Raw genomic sequence first — 21,259 nt, forward strand, 5'->3', positions numbered from 1 at the left:
CATTGGGGTCTGCAGCATCGTATTCTTCAGAAGAAGCTCAGAAAAAAAATGGGTGTGTACATAACTTAAGAATTAGGATTGTTAAGTATGAGCTAACAGCTTTTGTCATGCTTTATCCAGAAACACTGTGGAACGAAATGAAAATAGTTGATAATTGTCATAAAATATAAAGCAATGATAAGAGTTAAAATGTGAGTGGTGTCAAAAGGGTTTGTGATTTGGTTTCCTGTTTAAAGCCCATAACTGCTATTAACATTGAGGGTCTTTGTAAAACGTCTTCTTCTAGCTGTGATATACTTTGGTAGCCGAAGAGAAGGAGAGAACTGGAATTGGGCATGGGTGTTAAGTACAAGGTTGGCAAGACATATTGGCTACATGGAGTTGCTTCTTAAACTTATGTTTGTGAACCCACCTGAGCTGCCAGAGCAAACAACTAAAGCCTTACCTGTAAGGTTAGTATAATCTCACATCTTGTTCTTCTAGTTGTGAAGAGAGCATCTGCTTTAAAAAAGAAAAATGTCTGATAGTCAAATGCTCATCTGAGACCAAGTTTCATGGAGATCAACTGAGCTAAGATCTTTAGCCAATACACTAATTAGATTGACTATGCAGCCACTTACCTGTGTAGGACTGTCCACATAGCATAGAAATAGGAAACATTCTCTTTTCAACATTCTGTTGTGCTACAATCTCTTGGAACTGACCTTTGAAATTCCTCAGGTGGCAACGCTGTGTAAATGTTGTCATCCTGTGTGTGTGTGTTTGCCTGCCTGTATTTGGATTTTTAAATGTCTAACTGGGTTGGTTCCTTGAGATCTTGTCTTGCGGCAACAGAGAGAAATATTATTGGGATCATTGGCAAACTTGCCAGTAAAACTGCAGAATATTTTCCTATGCGTGCTAGGAAGCTCTTCATCAAAATACAGTTACTAACACTTTGTTGGATTTTCTCTAAGGCTGCAATTCTGCATGGAGTGACATGCCTTTGTGACGTATCTGGGGTTGCAGCCAGCAGTAGACCTACTCACTGTAAACCAGTTTAATTTAATGAACATGACTAATCTAGGCCCATTAATTTTAGTGAGTCTACTCTAAACCGTGGAGTCCTGATTAAGCACTTGGTTGAAATAATTCCTGTATTACATTGTTAGAAGTGTGTAGAAGTTAAGAACTATCATTGCATGTTTTTTAAAAGCAGGGGAGGAGTGGCAAATTAAAATGCAGAAGTTTACTGTATTAAAAGCAGCCTAGCAGTTTAAAGATGTGTATCTTAATGACAGAAAAAAGCTTATTCTATCAGCCAGTAGCAATCAAACTGTTTCATGTATTTGTGTTCAGATTTTTATTTACAGATTACAATAGGCTATCCAGTGTTGGCGGAGAAACTTCAATGGCTGAAATGATTGCCACACTCTCAGATGCCTGCGAGAGGGAATTTGGTTTCTTAGCAACACGTCTTTTCCGAGTATTCAAGACTGAAGATACTCAAGGTATTATTATTATTATTATTATTTTACCAAATCACTGCTTTTCCCCATTTCTGTTGTAACAATGGAAAAATGCATCTGCTTCGCAAATATATTTTCCCTGAAACATTTAGAAAGCGTATAATAAATGGAAGAAGCTAGAAAGGTCTGCAGATATCCCCATGGTATAAAAATGTTTGAAACTTAGCAGTTGTGGAAAGAATCTGTAAAAGATCTGTAAAATCCTCAGGATCTTCTTTGGATCTGTATTTTTTCTCGGGAGAGAGGCATTACTTTTGCTCTTTTATCCTGGCCTCATAATGATCCACTGTGTGTAGTTTATATAACTGCTAAGATAGAAGTGTTGTTGGATGCTAGCTAGCTCCCAACAGCCCTAGCTAGCATGGCTAGTAGATGGGGACGATGGGAGGTGTTGGCCCAAAAATCTGGAGGGCCACAAGTTCTTCACCCGTGGACAAGGATTTCTGAAACTTGTGCGCCTAACTCATTTTGAAGCCATGGGGGAAAGTAAAGGGACCTCATGTTAATATTTTTCAAGAATATCATGGAATCATAGAGTTGGGATCCTCGCCCTGCGATGCAGGAATCTCGACTAAAGCCTCAATGACAGGTTCTGCTTAAAAACCTCCTATAGCTGCTGTTCTTCTAATTTCATCTCAGTTTTAAAATATCAGACTGTTAAATTTGGTGGTGGTACTTGAGTTTCCTGCTGAACGTAGAAAAGTGCTTAGCGGTTGTTGGTTTGTTTCATAGGTAAAAAGAAATGGAAGAAAACTTGTTGCCTCCCATCCTTCGTTATTTTCCTTTTCATTCTGAGCTGCGTTGTTGCTGGGATCGCTCTTATAGCTTATTTTAAAGTGAATCCTGAAAACATGACAGTGAATGCTATTCTGATATCATTTCTATGTGTTGTGGGTTTGGGCTTCATCTTGAACTGTCGCACGTGGTGGCGAGTGATGGACTCAGTCTTGAACTCACAGAGAAAACGGCTTCATAGTGCTGCTTCAAAGCTACACAAGCTGAAAAGTGAGGGGTTTATGAAAGTAAGTATTATTATATTGTCCTAAAAACTATGGCAGTTGCTTTGAATTGTATGATGCTTGTTTAACTTGAAATTTAAAATCTGGGGAGTCGTGAGAATAAAGCACTTCATCAGTTATATAACTGAACATTTCTGTCTTTTTTATTTAATAGAATTTGTACACTACTTAATTGTAAATAAAACCTCTAAGCAGTCTCGATTTATATTTAATTCCCAGTGAACCTAAGGAATTACATTTGTGCAAAAGGGTTCACTGTTTTAAACAGTGAAAGCAAAATGTGTCATTTCAATGAGATTCGTGTTGGAGGATGGTAACACTGCCGTTTTAACACACTTTTATTTTGATAGGTTCTTAAATGTGAAGTGGAACTGATGGCAAAGATGGCAAAAACCATTGATAGCTTTACTCAGAATCAAACCAGGCTTGCGGTAATTATTGATGGATTGGATGCATGCGAGCAGGACAAAGTTTTACAGATGCTTGACACAGTAAGTAACTACTATTTTACCTTTGAGTGCTCTTGGGCAATCAAATAACTTTAAGTGTTCTAAAATCAGTCAAGTATATGAGAATAATATTTCCTTTATATTTGGTTTCAATCCAGACCAAGTAGTTGTGACTAAATCTTACCAAAACCAATGGAACAATTTAGCTATTTTGCGTTGACTTGCTTTCAGTGGAACTCACAGCCCAAGCCTATGTTCCACTTATATCGGGGGCTTGCTCCTAAGTTAGGATCTTTGCCTGAAAAGATTGCTTGAATTGCTTTGTAACTATAACATTGAAAAGCAGCATGTGATTTCATCCCCGCCCCCCCTTTGTGAGCTAACCTGAAGAAACAACAGCAACAAGATCCAGAGAATCCCTTGCATGAGTGGAAGGCACTGTTTCAACAGTCCCTCCTTCTGATTTCTGCTCTTTCTACCGCCTTCAGCAATTCCATTAGTCACATCCCAAAATATCCCGGAAGGCAACTTCTGGTAGAACGTGAAGGGCTGAAGTGACAAGATGAAAGTGGGAGAGCCCTGTTGTGCAAGTACTTCTCTGGATCCAACCCAGTCTGTGTTCCATAAACATAGCCTGTTGAACTTTGTGTCTCAGCAGAATCCTTTGCTTCCTGTGGTGGCAATATATGAGTGCGCTGTTTGCAATGTATACCACAGTACATATTTGCAGCCCCCTTCCACATTTTACCTCCTGCTGAACTGGGGGTGGGTAGAAACCCAGCACAGAAGAGATGGGCGGGGCGGGGGGTTGAGCCTTAGTGGTCTTCCAACTTCTGTCTAGGAGTGTCATGAAAGCCTTGCTACCTGAGCCACTTGTGCCATCTTTACTGTGACTAGACCACCCGTGGGATACAGATTTTGAATGATTTCATTCATTTTTCTTTTTTCTTTTCACAGGTTAGAGTCCTGTTTTCAAAAGGCCCATTTATTGCAATTTTTGCTAGTGACCCACACATCATCATAAAGGCAATTAATCAGAACCTGAACAGTGTGCTCCGTGACTCAAATATAAATGGGCATGATTACATGAGAAATATCGTACACTTACCTGTCTTTCTTAACAGCCGTGGACTCAGTAGTGCTAAAAAGATGATGGTAGCTGCAACCACAAATGGAGATGTCCCATACTCAGATGGTGGAGGTATAGTGTATTATAAATAATCAGGCATCAAATGCCAATAGTGGTGTTTTTTTTAAAAAGATAGCATAAATATTTGAACGATTACCACTTAGTAAAAATCATCTGTTGTATGGTAAAATGAAAATGTGTTTTAATGAGAGACATTTCCTAGGATTCCATGAAGATGTTGATCGAAGGGTTTCACAGAATAGCCTGGGAGATGTGACCAAGCTTGGAAGCAAAACAGCTCTCAACAGGCGGGTAAGAAATGGCCAGTTGGAAATCTTTTACACATAATTTAGGTCATGTATTCTGGGTTCATATTCATAGACTGGCTTCAGATGTGGTAGAATTCTTTAAGCTCAGTGGCTTTGTGGACCCTGGACTGGGTCCACAAATTGCTGCTAGAAAGTGGTGCTTGGCAGGATCAGATCAACCATGTTGATCATTTAATGTCCTGTCTTTAAGATAAACCCTCATAAGGGATCTTACAAAAATATATACATCAAAAGCAAACATAGTAAGAGTGGAACAAATCTAATAATAAAAATATCTGCATAGAAACCTTAAAATAGGACATATTAATTCAATATTATGTTTGGGAAGTTGTTTTTTGATACAGCTTTTACTAACAAGTAGGCTTAGTAGGTTCAGAAGAAACATACGAGTACACTTCTGATTTGTTTCTTACATTGAGATCTTTAAGCTCCATAGGTGCACACTTTTGATAGCTACACGTCTCATAAGCATTTGAATCTATGATATAGAAATAGTATATTGTGGACAGCAACATCACTAACTTTGTTTAAAAGTGTCACTGAAATGAAAATTATTGCAAGAAATACCTACCTACTTTTTCTTGGTGAGACATTTTGAAGTACGTTAGTGACTCCTGGTCTTTGTCCAACTCTGTTCACCTCTAAATGCACTAGTATAACATCTTGCCTTTGGGGTAGATAGTAAAACATGAAAACAGTTCATACAAATAATACCTGTGTTCTCTCTCCACCCCCCAAAATTAGGACACTTACAGAAGAAGACAAATTCAGCGTACCATTACACGTCAAATGTCTTTTGATCTGACTAAGCTTTTGGTTACAGAAGACTGGTTCAGTGATATTAGCCCGCAGACTATGAGGCGATTGCTAAATATTGTTTCTGTGACAGGTGTGTTTCCTTATTATAATTTACATATCAAAGTGAGGCATTTAAAACCTACAGTTTCCATGCTATGTGTAGCATGTCAGCCATGTATCATAGTCCGTTAGGTGCCTTAGGAAAGAAAAACTGTTTACCTGTTCATGGAGATCAAGTCCACAGTTCCTCCCTAGTCTTCTAGAGTGAGCCATGGAAATGAGACTTTGGGTGACGAGAAATCAAATAGTTTACACCATATTCATTACACACTGTTTTCACGATAAACATGAAAACTGCGTAAAAGTCAAATTATCCAGAGAAAATTTGGGCAGTGTCAGGTGAGCCAAACTATGGCTGCTGGAGTTGCATGATTTTCTATTTACGGCTGGTGATCAACCTGTGGTGCAGGGACGCCATCTATTTGGGGCTGTGAGGGCCAAGGCCTCAAATTTTCATTGAAGGGGCTGGGCCCACACAAAGTTCTGTGGTGGCCACACACCCTGTGATGTGCAAAAGTGATGTCAGCATGGTGCAGGGCGTGCTGATGTCATGTGCGCACACACCGCATTGATGTCATGCAGCCCCGGGCCTTCGAAGTTGCAGGGACAAGGCGGCATGCCTGCTGTGGCATAATGGCTTTTTGGGTTCAATCAAGAGCTTTTTATCATCCTTCAATAGTGAAGTTGGCTGAAAAATTACAGAATGATCAGGTTTTTCAACAAATTGCCTCTGGTATGATCAGAGAAGCTAACTTGAGAAAAGCAAAGCATAGATAGTATAAAGTACATGGGGGCACATTTATCTGTGCATGAACAGAACGAGCTTCTACTCACGCAGTGGGGCTTCCACTTCTTCCCCTCCCTCCTATAGCCTTCCATGCATCTCCAGAATCAGATGTTGGAAGGCTGGTGGGAGGAGAAAAAAAGGGGAAACCTGTTGTGGAAGAGAAATGAAATGTGGTTTCAAATCAGGCAAGGTTTATTCCCGATTTCCTAACTGTGGTTTGTTTTGGGGAAAACAAACCATGAGCGCTGGCCTAGATACAATGCTGAGTCAGCTGCTGTATGCTTTGTTGCCCATTTGAAGGTTTTCTGCACAGTACGGCTAAACCAACTTGTGACCGCGTCACGTCCATATGTGGCCATTAAGTTCCTTCCTGTGAACTCAGAACTTGCTTGGTTGTTGGTGACATTTTGTTTGGTCCAAATAAAGGTATGGCTCAGCTGTGGATTTTGAAATTTACCTACACAGCCTTTCCTATTTTAAAGGTCGTTTACTGAGAGCTAATCAGATCACTTTCAACTGGGATAGACTGGCTAGCTGGATCAACTTGACAGAACAGTGGCCATACAGGACCTCTTGGCTCATATTGTATTTGGAAGAAACAGAAGGTGTTCCAGATCAGCTAACGTTAAAAACGATATATGAGAGGTAGGCGTGATTTTGAAATTTCCATTTGTTGGTGGGTGTTCAAAAGTCAGGATTTAACTATCTTTGTTTCCTGGGTCAGAGAAAGTAAATGTCCACAATAGATGGGAGTTAATTATTTTGGGGTTCAGGTACTTACAAATTAGCATATGTCTGAATGCTTTGCTTTGTTGGGGCAAATGCTTCAAACTCACAAAATAAGCTGTGAGTATTTGTGATATGCTATTACTATTTTTGATTACTATAACTTGTGATTCTTAATTACTATGCTAAAAGATACAGGCATGGCCAAACTTAGCTCTCCAGCTGTTTTGGGACTACAGCTCCCAGCATCCCTAGCTAACAGGACCAGTGGTCAGGGATGATGGAATTGTCGTCCCCAAACAGCTGGAGGGCCAAGTTTGGCTATGCCTGGATTAGGTGCTATGATTCTTTGACAGAATGGGGTATAATTATATCTGCTAAATGAAGAGAGTAAGGCATTAATGGCTGTCACTGTCTTCTAGTTTTTTCTTTTGTCCGTCATTGGAAAAGCAACAGGGACACAATATAACATAATCTAATGGTATTATCCCCTCTATCCATCCAAATCTTCTTGGGAACATAAATGTAAGGAATAGTTGTAGTATAGTAACTAGTTGTTGTATAGTAACTCGTTTTAATCTCTACTCTGCCATGAACTGAATAGGCTTTGGGCAGTTGTTCACCTCTGCCACGGGGTGTGGGATAAGGACATTGATTCACCCCATAGAGTAGATGTAAGGATTATGACTAGGTAATGCACATTAAGGTCTTTAAAAACTTGTGACGTGTTGCACATCACACAAATACTAAGTACGGGATTAAACACATTTACTACCTTCTGTGTGTCCTTGTTCCCTTTTAGGATACTCCTTTGATACATTCATTCATCATTTTATTTGTGTGCTATCTTTCCATAGTTGTAAGCCACCTTGAGCAAGGTTTTGACATGAAGAAATTTACATAATTACACGCATAAGAAAATTAGTCATAAACAATAAATAAAAAACATCAACAGGTGCACAGCCAAACCAAACAATTCCAACATAAATCATGGTATGATCTAAAAATAAAGATGCAAAACAATAAAATATCCATAACAGCAGCAGCCCTTCCCCCAACAAAAAAACCTGAAATAGCACCCCAGTGCAAGAGTCTGTTCAGCAGCCTCAGCTTCTGCAGCTGGAGTCAGTCAGGGCCCTGCGTTCCCAGGCCAGGTGGAAAAAGGCCTGTAGATCTTCCAGGACTCACAGCCAAGATGGTATCAAGGAATTAGAAAACCTGAAATTGCCATGAAAGCAGGCTAATAGATCCAGGAAAGAATAACAGTAGCTGGGGCTTCTGCCTGCCTGCTTGCTCCAGCAGGGTTGGCAGTACAGTGGTGCCCCGCAAGACGAATGCCTCGCAAGACGGAAAACCCGCAAGACGAAAGGGTTTTCTGTTTTCAGAGGCGCTTCGCAAGACGAATTTCCCTATGGGCTTGCTTCGCAAGACGAAAATTGACTGAAATTTATGAGTTTTTTCCCCCGCTCCAAAACCCCTTTTTCTGAAGCGCTAAGCTGCTAAAAGCATTTTAGCAGCTAAACTGCTAATCCCTTAAGCCTTTAATAGGCGTTAATGGCCCTTAAACTGCCAATAGCGCTAATAGCGCTAATCCGCTAATGGGCTTGCTTCGTAAGACGAAAAAAATGCAAGACGAAAAGACTCGCGGAAAGGATTCTTTTTGTCTTGCGAGGCACCACTGTACTTGGGCCAAGGTCGGATATGCCTGAGCTACAGAACTGTTAGTTATAGGGTCTCCATTTGGATTGAATAGCTTTGCCCTTCTAATGTAGTATGTCATAATGGTAGGTTAACGTTCATTGTTAGTACCAGTTAGATAAATTGCCGGAATATGTCTGCAGTACAATTCAGATGGAAGCCCTGTTGAGTTCAGTGGAACTTCCAGATAAATGTGCCTTTAATCTTCCAGCAGATGGCACTAACATACCAATGATATTGGTGAAGAGGTCTGTCATTCAGCGTTTTAACATTAAATTTAGAATTCATATTTGTCTTCCTGCTTGTTTCCTGTTTGTTTCAGTAGCTTCTCTGTAACTTTTAAACACTGAAATAGGTGAGGGATACTCTTTGTGGCTTGCAGGTTATGCATAGCTACAAACACTGATTCATCTACCTGTAAATGAGAGACTGTTCTTGCAGTTCCAAGGCCCAGTGCAGGTATATTGCTTGGTACTCAGCAAACCATGGTTTCCAAATAGAAGCCTCCTTGAAACTAACCAGTTCCTCTCCTGGTTTTAACCCCTTGTTTGCAAACTATGGCGTGCATAACCTTCAGACAGCAAGAATGTGAGAGAGGTTTTTAGTTGCTTCCCACTAGCTACCTCACTGAAGTCTAATCAGCAGGAACACTGTAAAATACGTCTGAAAAAGCTTTGGGGGTGGGGGTCTCAGGTGGGCTTGTGCTCCCTGGAAGCTCTACTCTGACAGTGAAAATGTTCTCATGTGATATAGCCCTAAGTGCCCCTGGGGTATATATAGAGTGTCTTAAGTTCTGCAGATAAATGTGCATTGCTCAGTATTTTTACCAGTTCTAATGATAAAATTTGGTGTGTTCTATTAAACAGCATTTTTCTAGGGTAAATAATATAACTTCTGCATTATAACTTTGCTTTAGCAAATGGAACATATTTCTGTCTCTCCGGGTTGTTAGTAGGGTTTGAAAAAGTATTTACAGTGTGTTAATAGGAGAAGGCATAAATGATACATGTTTTATTAAAGAAATCTGAGCTGATAAAAAAATCAGAATAAGAAATCTTTAGCACCAGTAGTAAAGTTTAAATCCCCCCTCCCATAAAAAGGCTCATTTATTTTTATAGCAATTTGATGACACATCTGCTTGCTTTATTCAGCTGGGGAAAAAAATGTTGGTTCTTGATGTTTGGTAAAGTTGCTTTTGTTAAATTATTTTCCAAATCGTTCAACTTTTAACAAATGACATTTGATACTAACACTGGAAAGCAATTTCAGCTAATTAAGTAGATCCTTCTATAAACCATCAGAACATTAAGATGACAAACTGTTCATTCAGGATTATTTTAATTGGGACAATTATTGTAATTTTGTTGCAATTATGTGTTGAGCTAAAAGCCTTTGTCTAAATCATTTGAGATTTTTTTTGTTAACATATACATAACTGAGAAAAGAGAAATGAAAACTCGAGCATTTTCTGTCTACTTTTCCAGTACCACATTTAGACAAATGATAATTACTCATTCTATAAAGTGTATTTGAGATTTGTAGGGTGCTTTTTAAAAATGAGAACATTTGTACAAGGTAATTCTTTTTTTAAAAAAGGTTTCTTCTCCAGTAGGTGGTAGCGGGTTTCTATTTTAGGACAGTTTTAACCAGTTTTGTTTAAGGGAGAGAGGGAGAAATATATGAGGTTCTATTGAGTCTGTATGGAAGTTGCACTTTCTTGTTAAAATTTATATAGCTGGCTTAGCATTGCATCCAAAAACAGCCACCTTGGTACAGTCCTGACAAGAGTTAGGTACTTTGATTTCAATGGGAAATTTGGGTCTTCTTGCAAGGGCTCTTCATTAGATACACCCCACGTGTTAGTGTGTGCTTACAATTACTTTTCTAATATGTAACATTTCCCACTCCCATACCTTATCCTGACATTTTCTTGCCCCACCTCCCAGTGGCTCATCCAGTCCAGCATCCTTTTCTCAAAGTGGGATGGCTATGGGAAGGACCTGAGAGCAACAGCACTCTTCTCACTTGTGATTCCAAGCAGCTGGCATTCCCAGGCATACTGCCTGTAAAGTAGATCATAACCATCATGGCTAGTGGCCACTTACAGCCTCACCCTCCATTAGAGATCATAGAGGTCCCAGAATTAGTTTGTCTAATCCTCTTTTAAAGCCGTCTGAGTTGGTGGCCATCGCTGGCTCGTGTGGGAGCGGATTTCAGAGTTTAGCTATGCGCATAAACATAACAGTTGGTGGGATAGACACTTTCTGCTGTTGACTGCGCCCATCTGCTGAAAAGGAGTCTGCCTCCAAGGGTCCACATGGACAGAAACAGTGGTCAAAGCTTTAGAAAGGAGGACAGTCCATTGCTCCTTTTTTACCATTTGCCTAGCCAGCTGTACTTCCCACCCCATCCCATGGCCTGTTACCGTTAAAAAGGAAATAAACCAGCAGCACACGTGATGTGCCATCTTCTCTGCAAAATTATATGCCGTGTCTGTATTCTGGCACTACCCAGATATTGTTATTTGGATGTGCCTTGTTTTTGTTAGCAAATTCCTTCTTGTGTTCATTGCATTCTCCCCTTCAGCTTGCCTTAAAATATACCCAATTATCTAATTTCCACTAATTACTTAGTTTGGCTGCCAGAAATGATATGCATATGTTTAGTACACCATTTTACTTTGTCCTTATTTTACATTCTTAGTGTTCTTATACATATCTCAGTGGTACTACAAGCCTGATATCAACTGTCTATTTCTGATTTTTTACTTGATTGCTAATTTGCCTCGTTTCTTGTTTAACAAGCTGTAATAGTTGAATTTGCAAATTTTGTTTCAAGATGAGCAGCCTACACTTCCAAACAACCCATAGCATGAACACACATAAACACACATCAGTCCTCTTTATTGGAGAAGACCCATACTCTCAGACTGCTCTTTACCTTTCTGCCTGTCACTGTACACCCAGCCTCTCATACTGACCATCTCTTAACTAGCATTCTCAATCCAACCATGCATTTAATCCCTTTTTATTATATTCCCATTATTCCAACCATCTGATTGATCTTTCTATTTTGACCATCTCCACTATCTGTGTAGTAGACAAAAGGTTTGTATTTATGGAAGGTCCTTCAAACCATCACTGAAGCCTTGTAACAGGTGAATTTACACCCACCAACACTATCTGTATTTACCCGTGCTTCTAATAATATACACAAGTGATTTTCTGATTTTGAAGCATTCAGAAATCCCTGGTGTTTACTTTTACTCTTGCTAACTTCCTTGTAGCCTTAAAATTCAACTCCCTGAGTAACCGGTCTCCTTAATACAAGGCAAAGATTATTGATGCAAAAAAAAGAAAGAATGAACAAAACATTCTGTTAATTACCTTGTATAATTGATAAGCGTAGTTTGCTCTGCCTGGCTTCATCCTAATCTTGTGTTGAAGGAGCAGAGGTAGGTGAATTGTAAAATTTGGAGATAAGAAGAGCAGAAGTTCAAAAGGCAACAATCCCCAGGAAAAAGTGAGTTGGAAAAAATGGAAATGAACAACCCAAATTTGTGTATGCATTGGAAACAAGTTCCGCTGTGTTCAGTGAGGCTTACTGTTGATAGAATTGCTACTGTTGATAAACAGAAGACAAATAAAAAGGAGTTTAGCAAGAAGCAAATCAGGCTTCCAAATTCTGTAGTGTGCATGTGAGTGCCTTACCTCACAGTGTTGATCCCTAACCGAAACAATCTTCATTGTGCATGAGAGTTTGAGCGGTCAACAAAAGATAAAAGAGCACCAACAAACCACCGTTAATTCTGTGGCAATTTCCCATCTTCCTGGTCTCAGTTTTGGCACAAAATAATGTGCACATATTGGCCTGGTTGGGTCACTAAAGTTTGGCTTAGTGTGAACATGTGTTTCTGGAGAGCAAATCATGGTCACTTTGTTCCTCCATGGTCCTTTCTACTAATGCATTGAGAGAAACTAAGCTTTATTAGCAGCAGATGTTCCAAAACAAGAATACTGCTGCCTGCATCGCATAATGTGTAGTCTTTGAACTAACTTGGGTTTTAAGGGCATGTAACTTTGCAAAAATTTGTGTGTGAGCGTTTTCCTTTTTTTTAAGTTGAGAAGCACAGACACATAGATTTGTGGTCCTTCACCAAAAGATTATCATTTACATAAATATCTCTTTCAACATAATAGTTTAATGTATTGAGCTCAGAAGGTTAGAATAGAGATTTCAATCTATAAAACAGCAGTAGGCTATTAGCCTCTGAACAGGAGTATTGTTCATCATATGCAGAACACTGTTCACATTCAGACTTAAGCAGAGCTGGCATTAAAATTCAGCTAATTTGCTTCATGTGACTTCTCAGCTGTGGTTTTTCATCTAAGTCTTCAGCTCCTTTTCTTTAGGAATCTTGTTTTGAAAAAAAAAAACACACCAAAAAACTTTAACTCTTTGTTCTCGTTCTTAACTTTGTTTTGCGGCAATTTCAGCCATGAATATGTGAAAAGCTGCATTTGTTTACAAGTTGTTTGTGAATTATTTGAGGGAAGATTTGGATAGGAACATGTTTAAGTTAGTAACGATAGATCTGTTACTAGGTTTGTGATCCTTAGCTAGACAGAAATGCCTGATAAACCTTCTGTCTGAATATACTCAGGACTTTACAATGTGGAGTTTCTTTGCTTTCTGTAGAATTTCAAAGAATATTCCAACAACTAAAGATGTCGAACCTCTGCTTGAAATTGATGGGGATATTCGCAACTTTGAAGTATTTTTGTCTTCACGAACTCCAGTCCTTATAGCACGTGATGTAAAAACCTTTCTTCCATGTACAGTGAACCTCGATCCAAAACTCCGAGAAATTATTGCAGGTAAACTGCCATTTGACTATCCAACAGGAAAGCTTTTAATACCAACATCAGTGTAATGAAATGAATAAATAAAATAAATTACTTTTCTAAGAAAGAGATATTTGTATTATCAGAACGAATAACTTACACAAGGACAGTAACAGAAACACTGCAGCACAAATCCAAGTACATGGTCACTATTCAGAATTGAGTATGTTTTTAAAGGTAAAGGGCCATTAGGTCCAGTCGTGGCTGACTCTGGGGTTGCGGCGCTCATCTCGCTTTATTGGCTGAGGGAGCCGGCGTACAGCTTCTGGGTCATGTGGCCAGCATGACTAAGCCGCTTCTGGTGAACCAGAGCAGTGCACGGAAACACCGTTTACCTTCCCGCCAGAGTGGTACCTATTTATCTACTTGCACTTTGATGTGCTTTCGAACTGCTAGGTTGGCAGGAGCAGGGACCGAACAACAGGAGCTCACCCCGTCACGGGGATTCAAACCGCCAGCCTTCTGATCAGCAAGTCCTAGGCTGTGTGGTTTAACCCACAGCGCCACCTGCATCCCTTGAGTATGTTTTACCCTTCTAGTAATAAATAAAGGACTGGCAGTTCTTTATAAAAAGCATTGCCCACCTTCTTTGGTCCATATGTAAAGTGTCAATTTGGCAAGAACTGCACATTTTTGTTGTTAAATCTCCCGTTGTTAGTGTTCAAACTACTAGTCTCCAGAATTTAGCGTATAAAAATCTAGCAGTTCTTATAATGCAGGAGATACACTGTAACAGAGGAATTAAGAGTTATTTTATGTATTTATTTCCTGTTGAGAAAACCAGAATACACATATGTATTCTGTAGTGCTGAATATTGTTTCTGTAAGGGCTACTTTACAAGCTCTCATTTGTTGTTCTTTCAGGCAGTTAGAGAAATAGACTGGAAATGGTTGGGTTCCCCCCTTCCAGTATAACATAATTTTTGTATGTTAGCATATAACACATGCATACTTACAGTGTTTTTTTTCTGGGGGGACGCAGGGATACGCATACCCCTAAACATTTTGTGAATCTTTGTACTTTTGTCCATTTACTGTATTTATTTTTCCCAATTTGAACTATAAAATGGTGATTTTCTTGAGTCAAAATGAGAGTGCCCCTAAACATATATTATTATTTTTTAGAAAAAAAAGCACTGCATACATATACAGTATGTACATAATGTATAACAACTTGAAAGGCAGCTCTCCCTTTGGAGGCAGTGTATTCTGCATCAATATAAGCCTTTCCTCTTGACCCAGATAGGCAAGAATAAACATGGAAGTCTGGAGAGAGGAGGCTCCTTCCCAGTTTCTTTTGAGGGAGGTCTTTTGTGCTTCTCCTTCCAAAGCCACACTCACTTTTATTTTCTGCCCCCTCCAGGGTGTTGGGAAAATTATTATTTTTTAAGTGAGAGCCAGGAGGACATCGGGTACTCTTATATCCTACTGGGCTTGGGGACAGGGATACCGTATAGGTGATTCCTGAAAAGGCCTGCTCTAACTCTGACTTGTTAACCCAGGGCCTTGCAGAGCCGTTCTGATGAGAAGTGCTCTTTGAGAATGACTAGTATCTCCTGAGAGCCAGCGCAGGAAGCATGAAAGCAACTATGTACTTAGCAGCCCAGCATGAATGGTTTTGTGTCCTTTTCTATTTGGTTAGAAGGGTTCATCAAGAATGAGTCGGTTTTCTTTGTGACGAGACAGGAGACAAACCTGTGCCACAGTACCTCACTGTAGTGAGGCCAGTTTTCCTCCCTCTCTGCTCCACTGAAGGCCCAATTCTTTCAGAGGCATTCTTTGCACTGAAGCTTTTTCAATGTTCCCAGGATGAATTCTGCCTTTCACAAGTCTCAAGAATTCATTCTTCCCTTTATGCCTCCAACTTACATGCTCTAAGTAGAGAGAGTGACAAGCCTTAGATATATGTAGGACCCTAAAGAGCAGGAGAGAATACAGTCATACCTTAGAAGCCGTACGCCTTTAAACTCGAACGTTTTGACTCCCAAACGATTGAAAACTGGAAGTAATTGTTATGTTTTCCGGAAGCCAAACGTCCGTCACGGCTTCCGATTGGCTGCAGGAAGGTCCTGCAGCCAATTGGAAGCTGTGACTTGGTTCTCGAACCATTTTGGGTGTTGAATCCCAGAACGGATTAAATTCAAGAAGCAAGATATGACTGTCCATCATGCAAAGCAGTCCATCATGGGGTGGGAAGTGTTTGCTGCAATGGTCGTTTCCTTTCCATCAATCTTTTCCTCTTAATGAGTCTGTGCACCAGAAGAAATTGGACCCATCTGGTGTGATGGGCAGCAGGTTTTGTGGACATCATCCCATTGTTGTTAACATTCAGGAGTTTTTCAGGACACGGCAGTTGGCACCGTGGTATGGTGGTCTTAATCAGTGTCTCCAACCAATTCAGTTACTGCATTTTCCAGTTTTTGTCTTCTGTCCCTTCAGAATATGAGGAAAAGAGGAAAAGGCTGGAAGGCTGTCACTTGCCTTTATATTTATAATATCATTTAAGAACCTTGGCGCTGTGTGTGTGTGTGTGAGAGAGAGAGAGAGAGAGAGAGAGAGAGAGAGAGAGACAGACAGACAGACAGACAGACAGACAGTAACAGACAGAAAGACAGAGAGAGAGGGAACTTGGAGTGGAGGTGGAATGAAGCCAAGCATCAGGAAAAAAACATCTCAGTGAGTGAGTCTATTTATTATTATTATTATTTATAATAGAGGACAATGCAGTGGGTGAAGGGAGCTGAGGGGAGGAGGTGCTTAGCATCACCAGCGTCTCCCCTTAGCATTTTCCCTTCTTCCATACGTTTGTTAGCTGCAGCAGCAAAAAAAGGGAGCAAGAGGTAATATGAAACTGCCCCTTTAGTCTGCTTCCTGTTGGGACAGGGTGGGGGGATTTGACAAATGTCTTATTCACACACACCCTACTTTCCTTACTCTTTTTTGAGGTTTGGTTGCCCCTCTCCTTATGTGGAGATGCACCACTTTCTTGAAGGTCCTTCATTCATAATTCTTGCAAGGTAATTTGAAAGGAGCAGAACCAGTAGAATGGGGCGTGTCTACCACTGGCTCTATCTACCATTTGCTGCCCTGTCTTCTGCCAGGACCAATAGGGACCAGCTGCCACTGATCCTTGCTGTTTTCATTGCTCTCTATAATGGAGCAGTACTCGTATATAACAGGGGTTCGAGGAAGCAGGGGTCAGCTCTTAATTTTATATATATATATTTTTGAGATTCTGCGTTCTCAGTGTTGAACTAAGAGGTCTGGAGAAAGAAAGGAAATCCCTTGTTCTATCAAGACCTTCCAAGTTTTTGTTTCTGCCTGTGGTTCTGGGAGAGAGAGAGACTGATCTTAATGCTGAATCCACTTCTGTCTCCAGAGAGAGAACAGAACATGCAACAATTTGCCAGGAAGCTCTAATTGTGTCCTTTGTTTTGATTTTTAGATTATACGTTATTGGCAATGCTTGCTGATTACTTTTGCAAATTAAATATTTCAGATGTCCGTGCTGCAAGAGACCAAATTAACATTGGAGCAATCCCATATCCCACGTTACCTTTGCAAGAGGCAGCTCCTAGAGCATCGTCGGTGTTTAGCCAGCCTTCCTCAGCCTGCTCTTCAACACACTCCTTTAATGGGCCTTTTAATGCAGGAGTTGTATCTCCACAGCCTCACAGCAGCTACTACAGTGGCATGACCGGACCTCAGCATCCATTCTATAATCGAGTAAGCAAGAAAGCTGCTTTTGAAAATTGACGCATGATGATGACGATTATTTTCCTGGGGTAATAAATACTTTGTTTAAAATCCCAGCAGAAAACTGATGAGAACCATAGCATTTTTATTCATAAGTACACAGCAAATCTCAACCATTGGGCTAAGTTTGTGAAGAAATGCACTTTTGGTTCAAATGATGCAACAGTGATGAAATATTTTGGAATATGTTCAGAATTTTTTAAAAAGGATTTTGTCTCTTTTAGTGTGCTGGTTTTGAACATGCACGTTTGAACAAGACTATCGGTAGCTATAAATCTTTACGTAATTGCAGGAAGTAGACAAATGGAAGAAAGATTAGGCTCCATGGTTTTGGTAACTGCATAGAAGGAAGGTTGTTTATAGGGTTGCTCATAGGTTAAAGGGGCTTCCCCAACCTGGTGCCCTCTAGATGTTGTTGGACTCGCAACTCCCATCATTCCTGACCATGGGCCATGCTAACTGGTTTTGATCGGAATTGGATTCCAACAGCATGTAAAAGGCATAATGTTGGCTGCTTAGAATGTGCAAAGCCCACTTACAAGTATGGAGGCATGGCACGTGTTGAACTAGTCTTCTCAGTGGTTTACCAGGTTGCCAAGTGCTACACAAACCAGTCTCTGAAAAATGTGTTCAACCAGGGTGCTGTTTTGCAATCTGGATGCATGTAGAATAGTTCATCAACCTAGTATGGGTGACCATATTTTGGCTTGAAATGAGATGCAAATGAGCCTTTTGCCTGCACACACAGCCTTTTTGTTCTTCTCTTTGCAGCGTGAGCAATCAGACCAGGAATCATGTAACTATAGTTTGTCCTTTTGCTCAAACCAGGAAACTGTGCTTGCTAGCTTAGCTCTGGAAAAAGTCATTATAGTAAACCAGCTTCAAACACTGGTGAATAGTCTGGGAACTGTGGCTAACTAGAGGGCTCTTTTTTTAAAGAGTGAAAAGTTTGTATGTGCAAGCAAAATACTTGTTCTTATCTCTGCTTATTAAGCTAATATGTGATCGTCCAAACATGGTGATTGTGTGCAAACCCTGCCAAAACCTGTGTGTCTTGACTTCATCACACAAACTGGATTAAGACTGCAACTTTATAGCCAGTTATCTCTGCAAGTAAGTCTCATTGAACTCATTGGGACTCAGATATGTGTAGACATGTATAAGATTGTTCTGTAAATGTTGGGCTAGGACCCTTCAGATGTAGACCCAGATACGTTCATAGTCATGAATTGGCCAGTCACTAAGTTTTTTAATATTAGAGGTCTCCATCACACAGTATTTTTCAAGTTACACCTGACAAGGATTGAGAAGCAGTCTGAATTCTAAAATTGATGAAAATTGAATAACACAAATTGTCTCTTGAATTCACCCGTGGAACACTTCCTAGATACTTAAGCCATAGTCCTCAAGTCACATTTATTCCCGTGAGATTATTCAAGTATTAGAATGGAATTAAACTGTCTGATTTTAGTATTTGCTCTAAATTGTCTCATTTAATTGCTTTTGGAAGGTGTATAGATGTTTTCATAATTCATTATAAAAATGTTCCATTGTCCTACTGTTTGTGTCTCGTTGAACTAAATTGGAAATCTCTCATTGGCTTCAAGTTGGGTATGTAACTACCTAATTATTTCACCTTTGATAATATTCAAAATAGGATTGTTAAAATTACCTCAAGAAGTAAATTTTGTGTGTGTGTGTGTGTGTGTGTGTGTGTTTTACTTTTATGTTTTACATTCTTAAATAAGTTGTATTTGTTGAATTAAGTTTTCTTTTGATTTTTGTAATGGTCCCTTTTTGTTGCATGTTTTTTTCCATAGCCATTCTTTGCCCCATATGTTTACATGCCAAGGTATTATCCTGGCAGTTCTCATCTCATCTCACGTCCATCACTAAAAACGAGTATGTCCAGGGAACAAAGCAGTGGTCTAGTAAGTATCTCAAACAGTACGTGAACATGCTAACTTACAAAATAAGATTAGTCAATAATTCAGCAGTAGATGTTTAATGTGAGCACATAAATGCACAAGCAATTTTTAAAAATATCTTTTATAAAAATTAAAGCCAAGATTAACTAAGATTGTAAAATGTGTTTTTTTCAAACTTTTTAACAAGTTTATATACATAGAAATTTTGAACTCTAGTATTAAGAGTAATATGTAAGAGTCTTACAGAATATTTTTATAGAGTGAAAATATAGAGGTTCTGTTTATAGTATGTAATAAGTGTAGTTAACGTATTGTGAATTTAGGTGTCGTTTGCTAGAATAAAATGATTAATGTTAAGCCACTTATAGACTACAGAAAGATAATGGTTGTACCCAACACTACTGTTCTGCTTGCACAACAGAATTTTATTTCCCCTCCCTTCCCTCTGCAGCTGCCTACACACTCTCAGAATTTGCTCCAGAGGGTTGGGGGACCCCCAAAAGCAGATTTTGGGGGAAAGGAGAGGAAGGGGAAGTCATGTTGTGGGAGCCGGCCTCCTTTTGTGCAGTGTTGGATACAACCTAAAGGTTCTTTTTTGTTTAGATTTAAGAAAATAGCAAACCATGATGACAAAGGGGAAGCTGTGGATCAAAAATTTGTATGTTTACATTCAGATATAAAACATACAAAACAGATATGTTTTGTCTTTAGCTTGGGCAAGTTCTAGAATTTGAATTTTCCTTCCGCATATAAATTGAACTTTTAACCACATTTGTGAAATGGTGCCATAATTCCATAAATTAAAAATTTCTTAACAGGAAATCACATTGTACTATGTTCTTTAAATAGGAAGTATTAAGAAAATTATTAAGCTACTTCAGCTGTGGAATATAGGTGCCTTTTGGGCAAAGCTTTGCGGAATTTTATAAAAATGTTATTGTAAACATCTTCAAAACCTAGTAGTAGGCAGTTATAGCCTGTGGACCACTATTGACCTGCAAAGACTTCTAATCTGAAATAGTGTTTCTTCCCAGTTCCCGGGAATGACTGATCTGCTGCTGAGTCATCACAGGCGCTCAGTTTGGATGTAATGCTTGGCCATAACATGAATGAGCCTTGCGTTCACATGCCTCTTCCTCTTTTGCTTCATTTCAAGTTCTGATTTGTGGACAAACTATGCTCCACACAAGGCATTGTTTGCCTAGAAGTGATGTGTAATGGCTAACAATGGCTTCCTGCTAACCCGGAAGTAATGTAGGGAATTGAAGCACGCGAAAGGAAGAGAAGAGGGGTGCAAACTGTTCCTGATTGTGTGCTGGGAACCAACTCACAGTGGCCACGCACGGTTCTTTTTCACAGGTCTGGGGGAAAAGCCTTGTCGAGCCACATTATGTTCTTGCAAGTCTTAACGTTCCTCACCCCTTAAAAACAAAAAACCAGTTCTTTTGCAGAATGATATATTCTTTTCATCCATTGTTCCTTCATACTTTTGTTGCATGCTTAACCGTTTTGTCCAAATCGTAATAATTTGTTGTTGTTGTTAGGATGTTATCAAGGAGGATGCTGCTGAGGGGCTTCCTTCACCCACAGACCCCTCAATGGTAAATGAGTAGTCATGTGGTGTGGATCCTTAGCATCTCATTGCTTCTTCAACAGTAATGAGTCTGCTTGAATGACCATGGCAGTTCACTAACACTGCATTGGTGGCTTGATGAGCAAATAGAATAGATGAAGACTAATGAACATAGTTTGTGAATGAGTACAAGAGTACGAGCTAATATTCTACTCATAATGCATATTGTATTTGTCTTTCCCTTGCTAGCCTTCTGTAGTCTGTGGAGTACAGTGTTTTCAGTAGAGTACAGTGTGTTCTGTCTTCATTAGCAGTATTGCCCTGGCTAGTAGAAGGGAATTAGGCTATTAGCTATTCACTTACATAAAAGTGACTGGTTGATGCCTTCTCTAAGTGTTTTAGCCAAATGATTCATACCTGCCCTTTCTTGGTTATGTCAGGGCATAAAGCTGCTGCAGTCGACAAGACATAAAGCTGGTCATAAGACAGTTGCCATGAGAATGGAAGGTGCCTGTCTTGAGCCTTAGGAATAGGCAGGCTTTGCATTTTACATTCTATCATAGTTGTTCTTGCCATACAAATATCTCCATAGATT

General features: G+C 39.7%; 1 protein-coding gene across 10 annotated transcripts in view; it reads left to right on the forward strand.

The window, feature by feature from the left end:
• KIDINS220 (kinase D interacting substrate 220) overlaps nt 1–21,259 on the forward strand; it is a 59,565-nt gene that overhangs the window by 22,931 nt on the left and 15,375 nt on the right. For 5 of the 10 annotated variants that reach the window (XM_083431351.1, XM_083431354.1, XM_083431346.1 and 2 more), the window contains exons 15-25: nt 287–452; nt 1,339–1,490; nt 2,241–2,530; nt 2,878–3,018; nt 3,934–4,177; nt 4,329–4,417; nt 5,179–5,323; nt 6,562–6,724; nt 13,202–13,380; nt 16,907–17,133; nt 18,984–19,094. In XM_083431351.1, coding sequence (XP_083287477.1) covers nt 287–452; nt 1,339–1,490; nt 2,241–2,530; nt 2,878–3,018; nt 3,934–4,177; nt 4,329–4,417; nt 5,179–5,323; nt 6,562–6,724; nt 13,202–13,380; nt 16,907–17,133; nt 18,984–19,094 — 1,907 coding nt within the window. Of the gene's footprint in view, nt 1–286; nt 453–1,338; nt 1,491–2,240; nt 2,531–2,877; nt 3,019–3,933; nt 4,178–4,328; nt 4,418–5,178; nt 5,324–6,561; nt 6,725–13,201; nt 13,381–16,906; nt 17,134–18,983; nt 19,095–20,635; nt 20,693–21,259 lie in introns of all 10 variants that reach the window. The other 5 variants (XM_083431345.1, XM_083431348.1, XM_083431349.1 and 2 more) reach the window with 2 other exon arrangements.

This window comes from Podarcis tiliguerta (genome assembly GCF_965153285.1).
Source record: "Podarcis tiliguerta genome assembly, chromosome: 3".
In the NCBI taxonomy this organism is placed as follows: domain Eukaryota; kingdom Metazoa; phylum Chordata; class Lepidosauria; order Squamata; family Lacertidae; genus Podarcis; species Podarcis tiliguerta.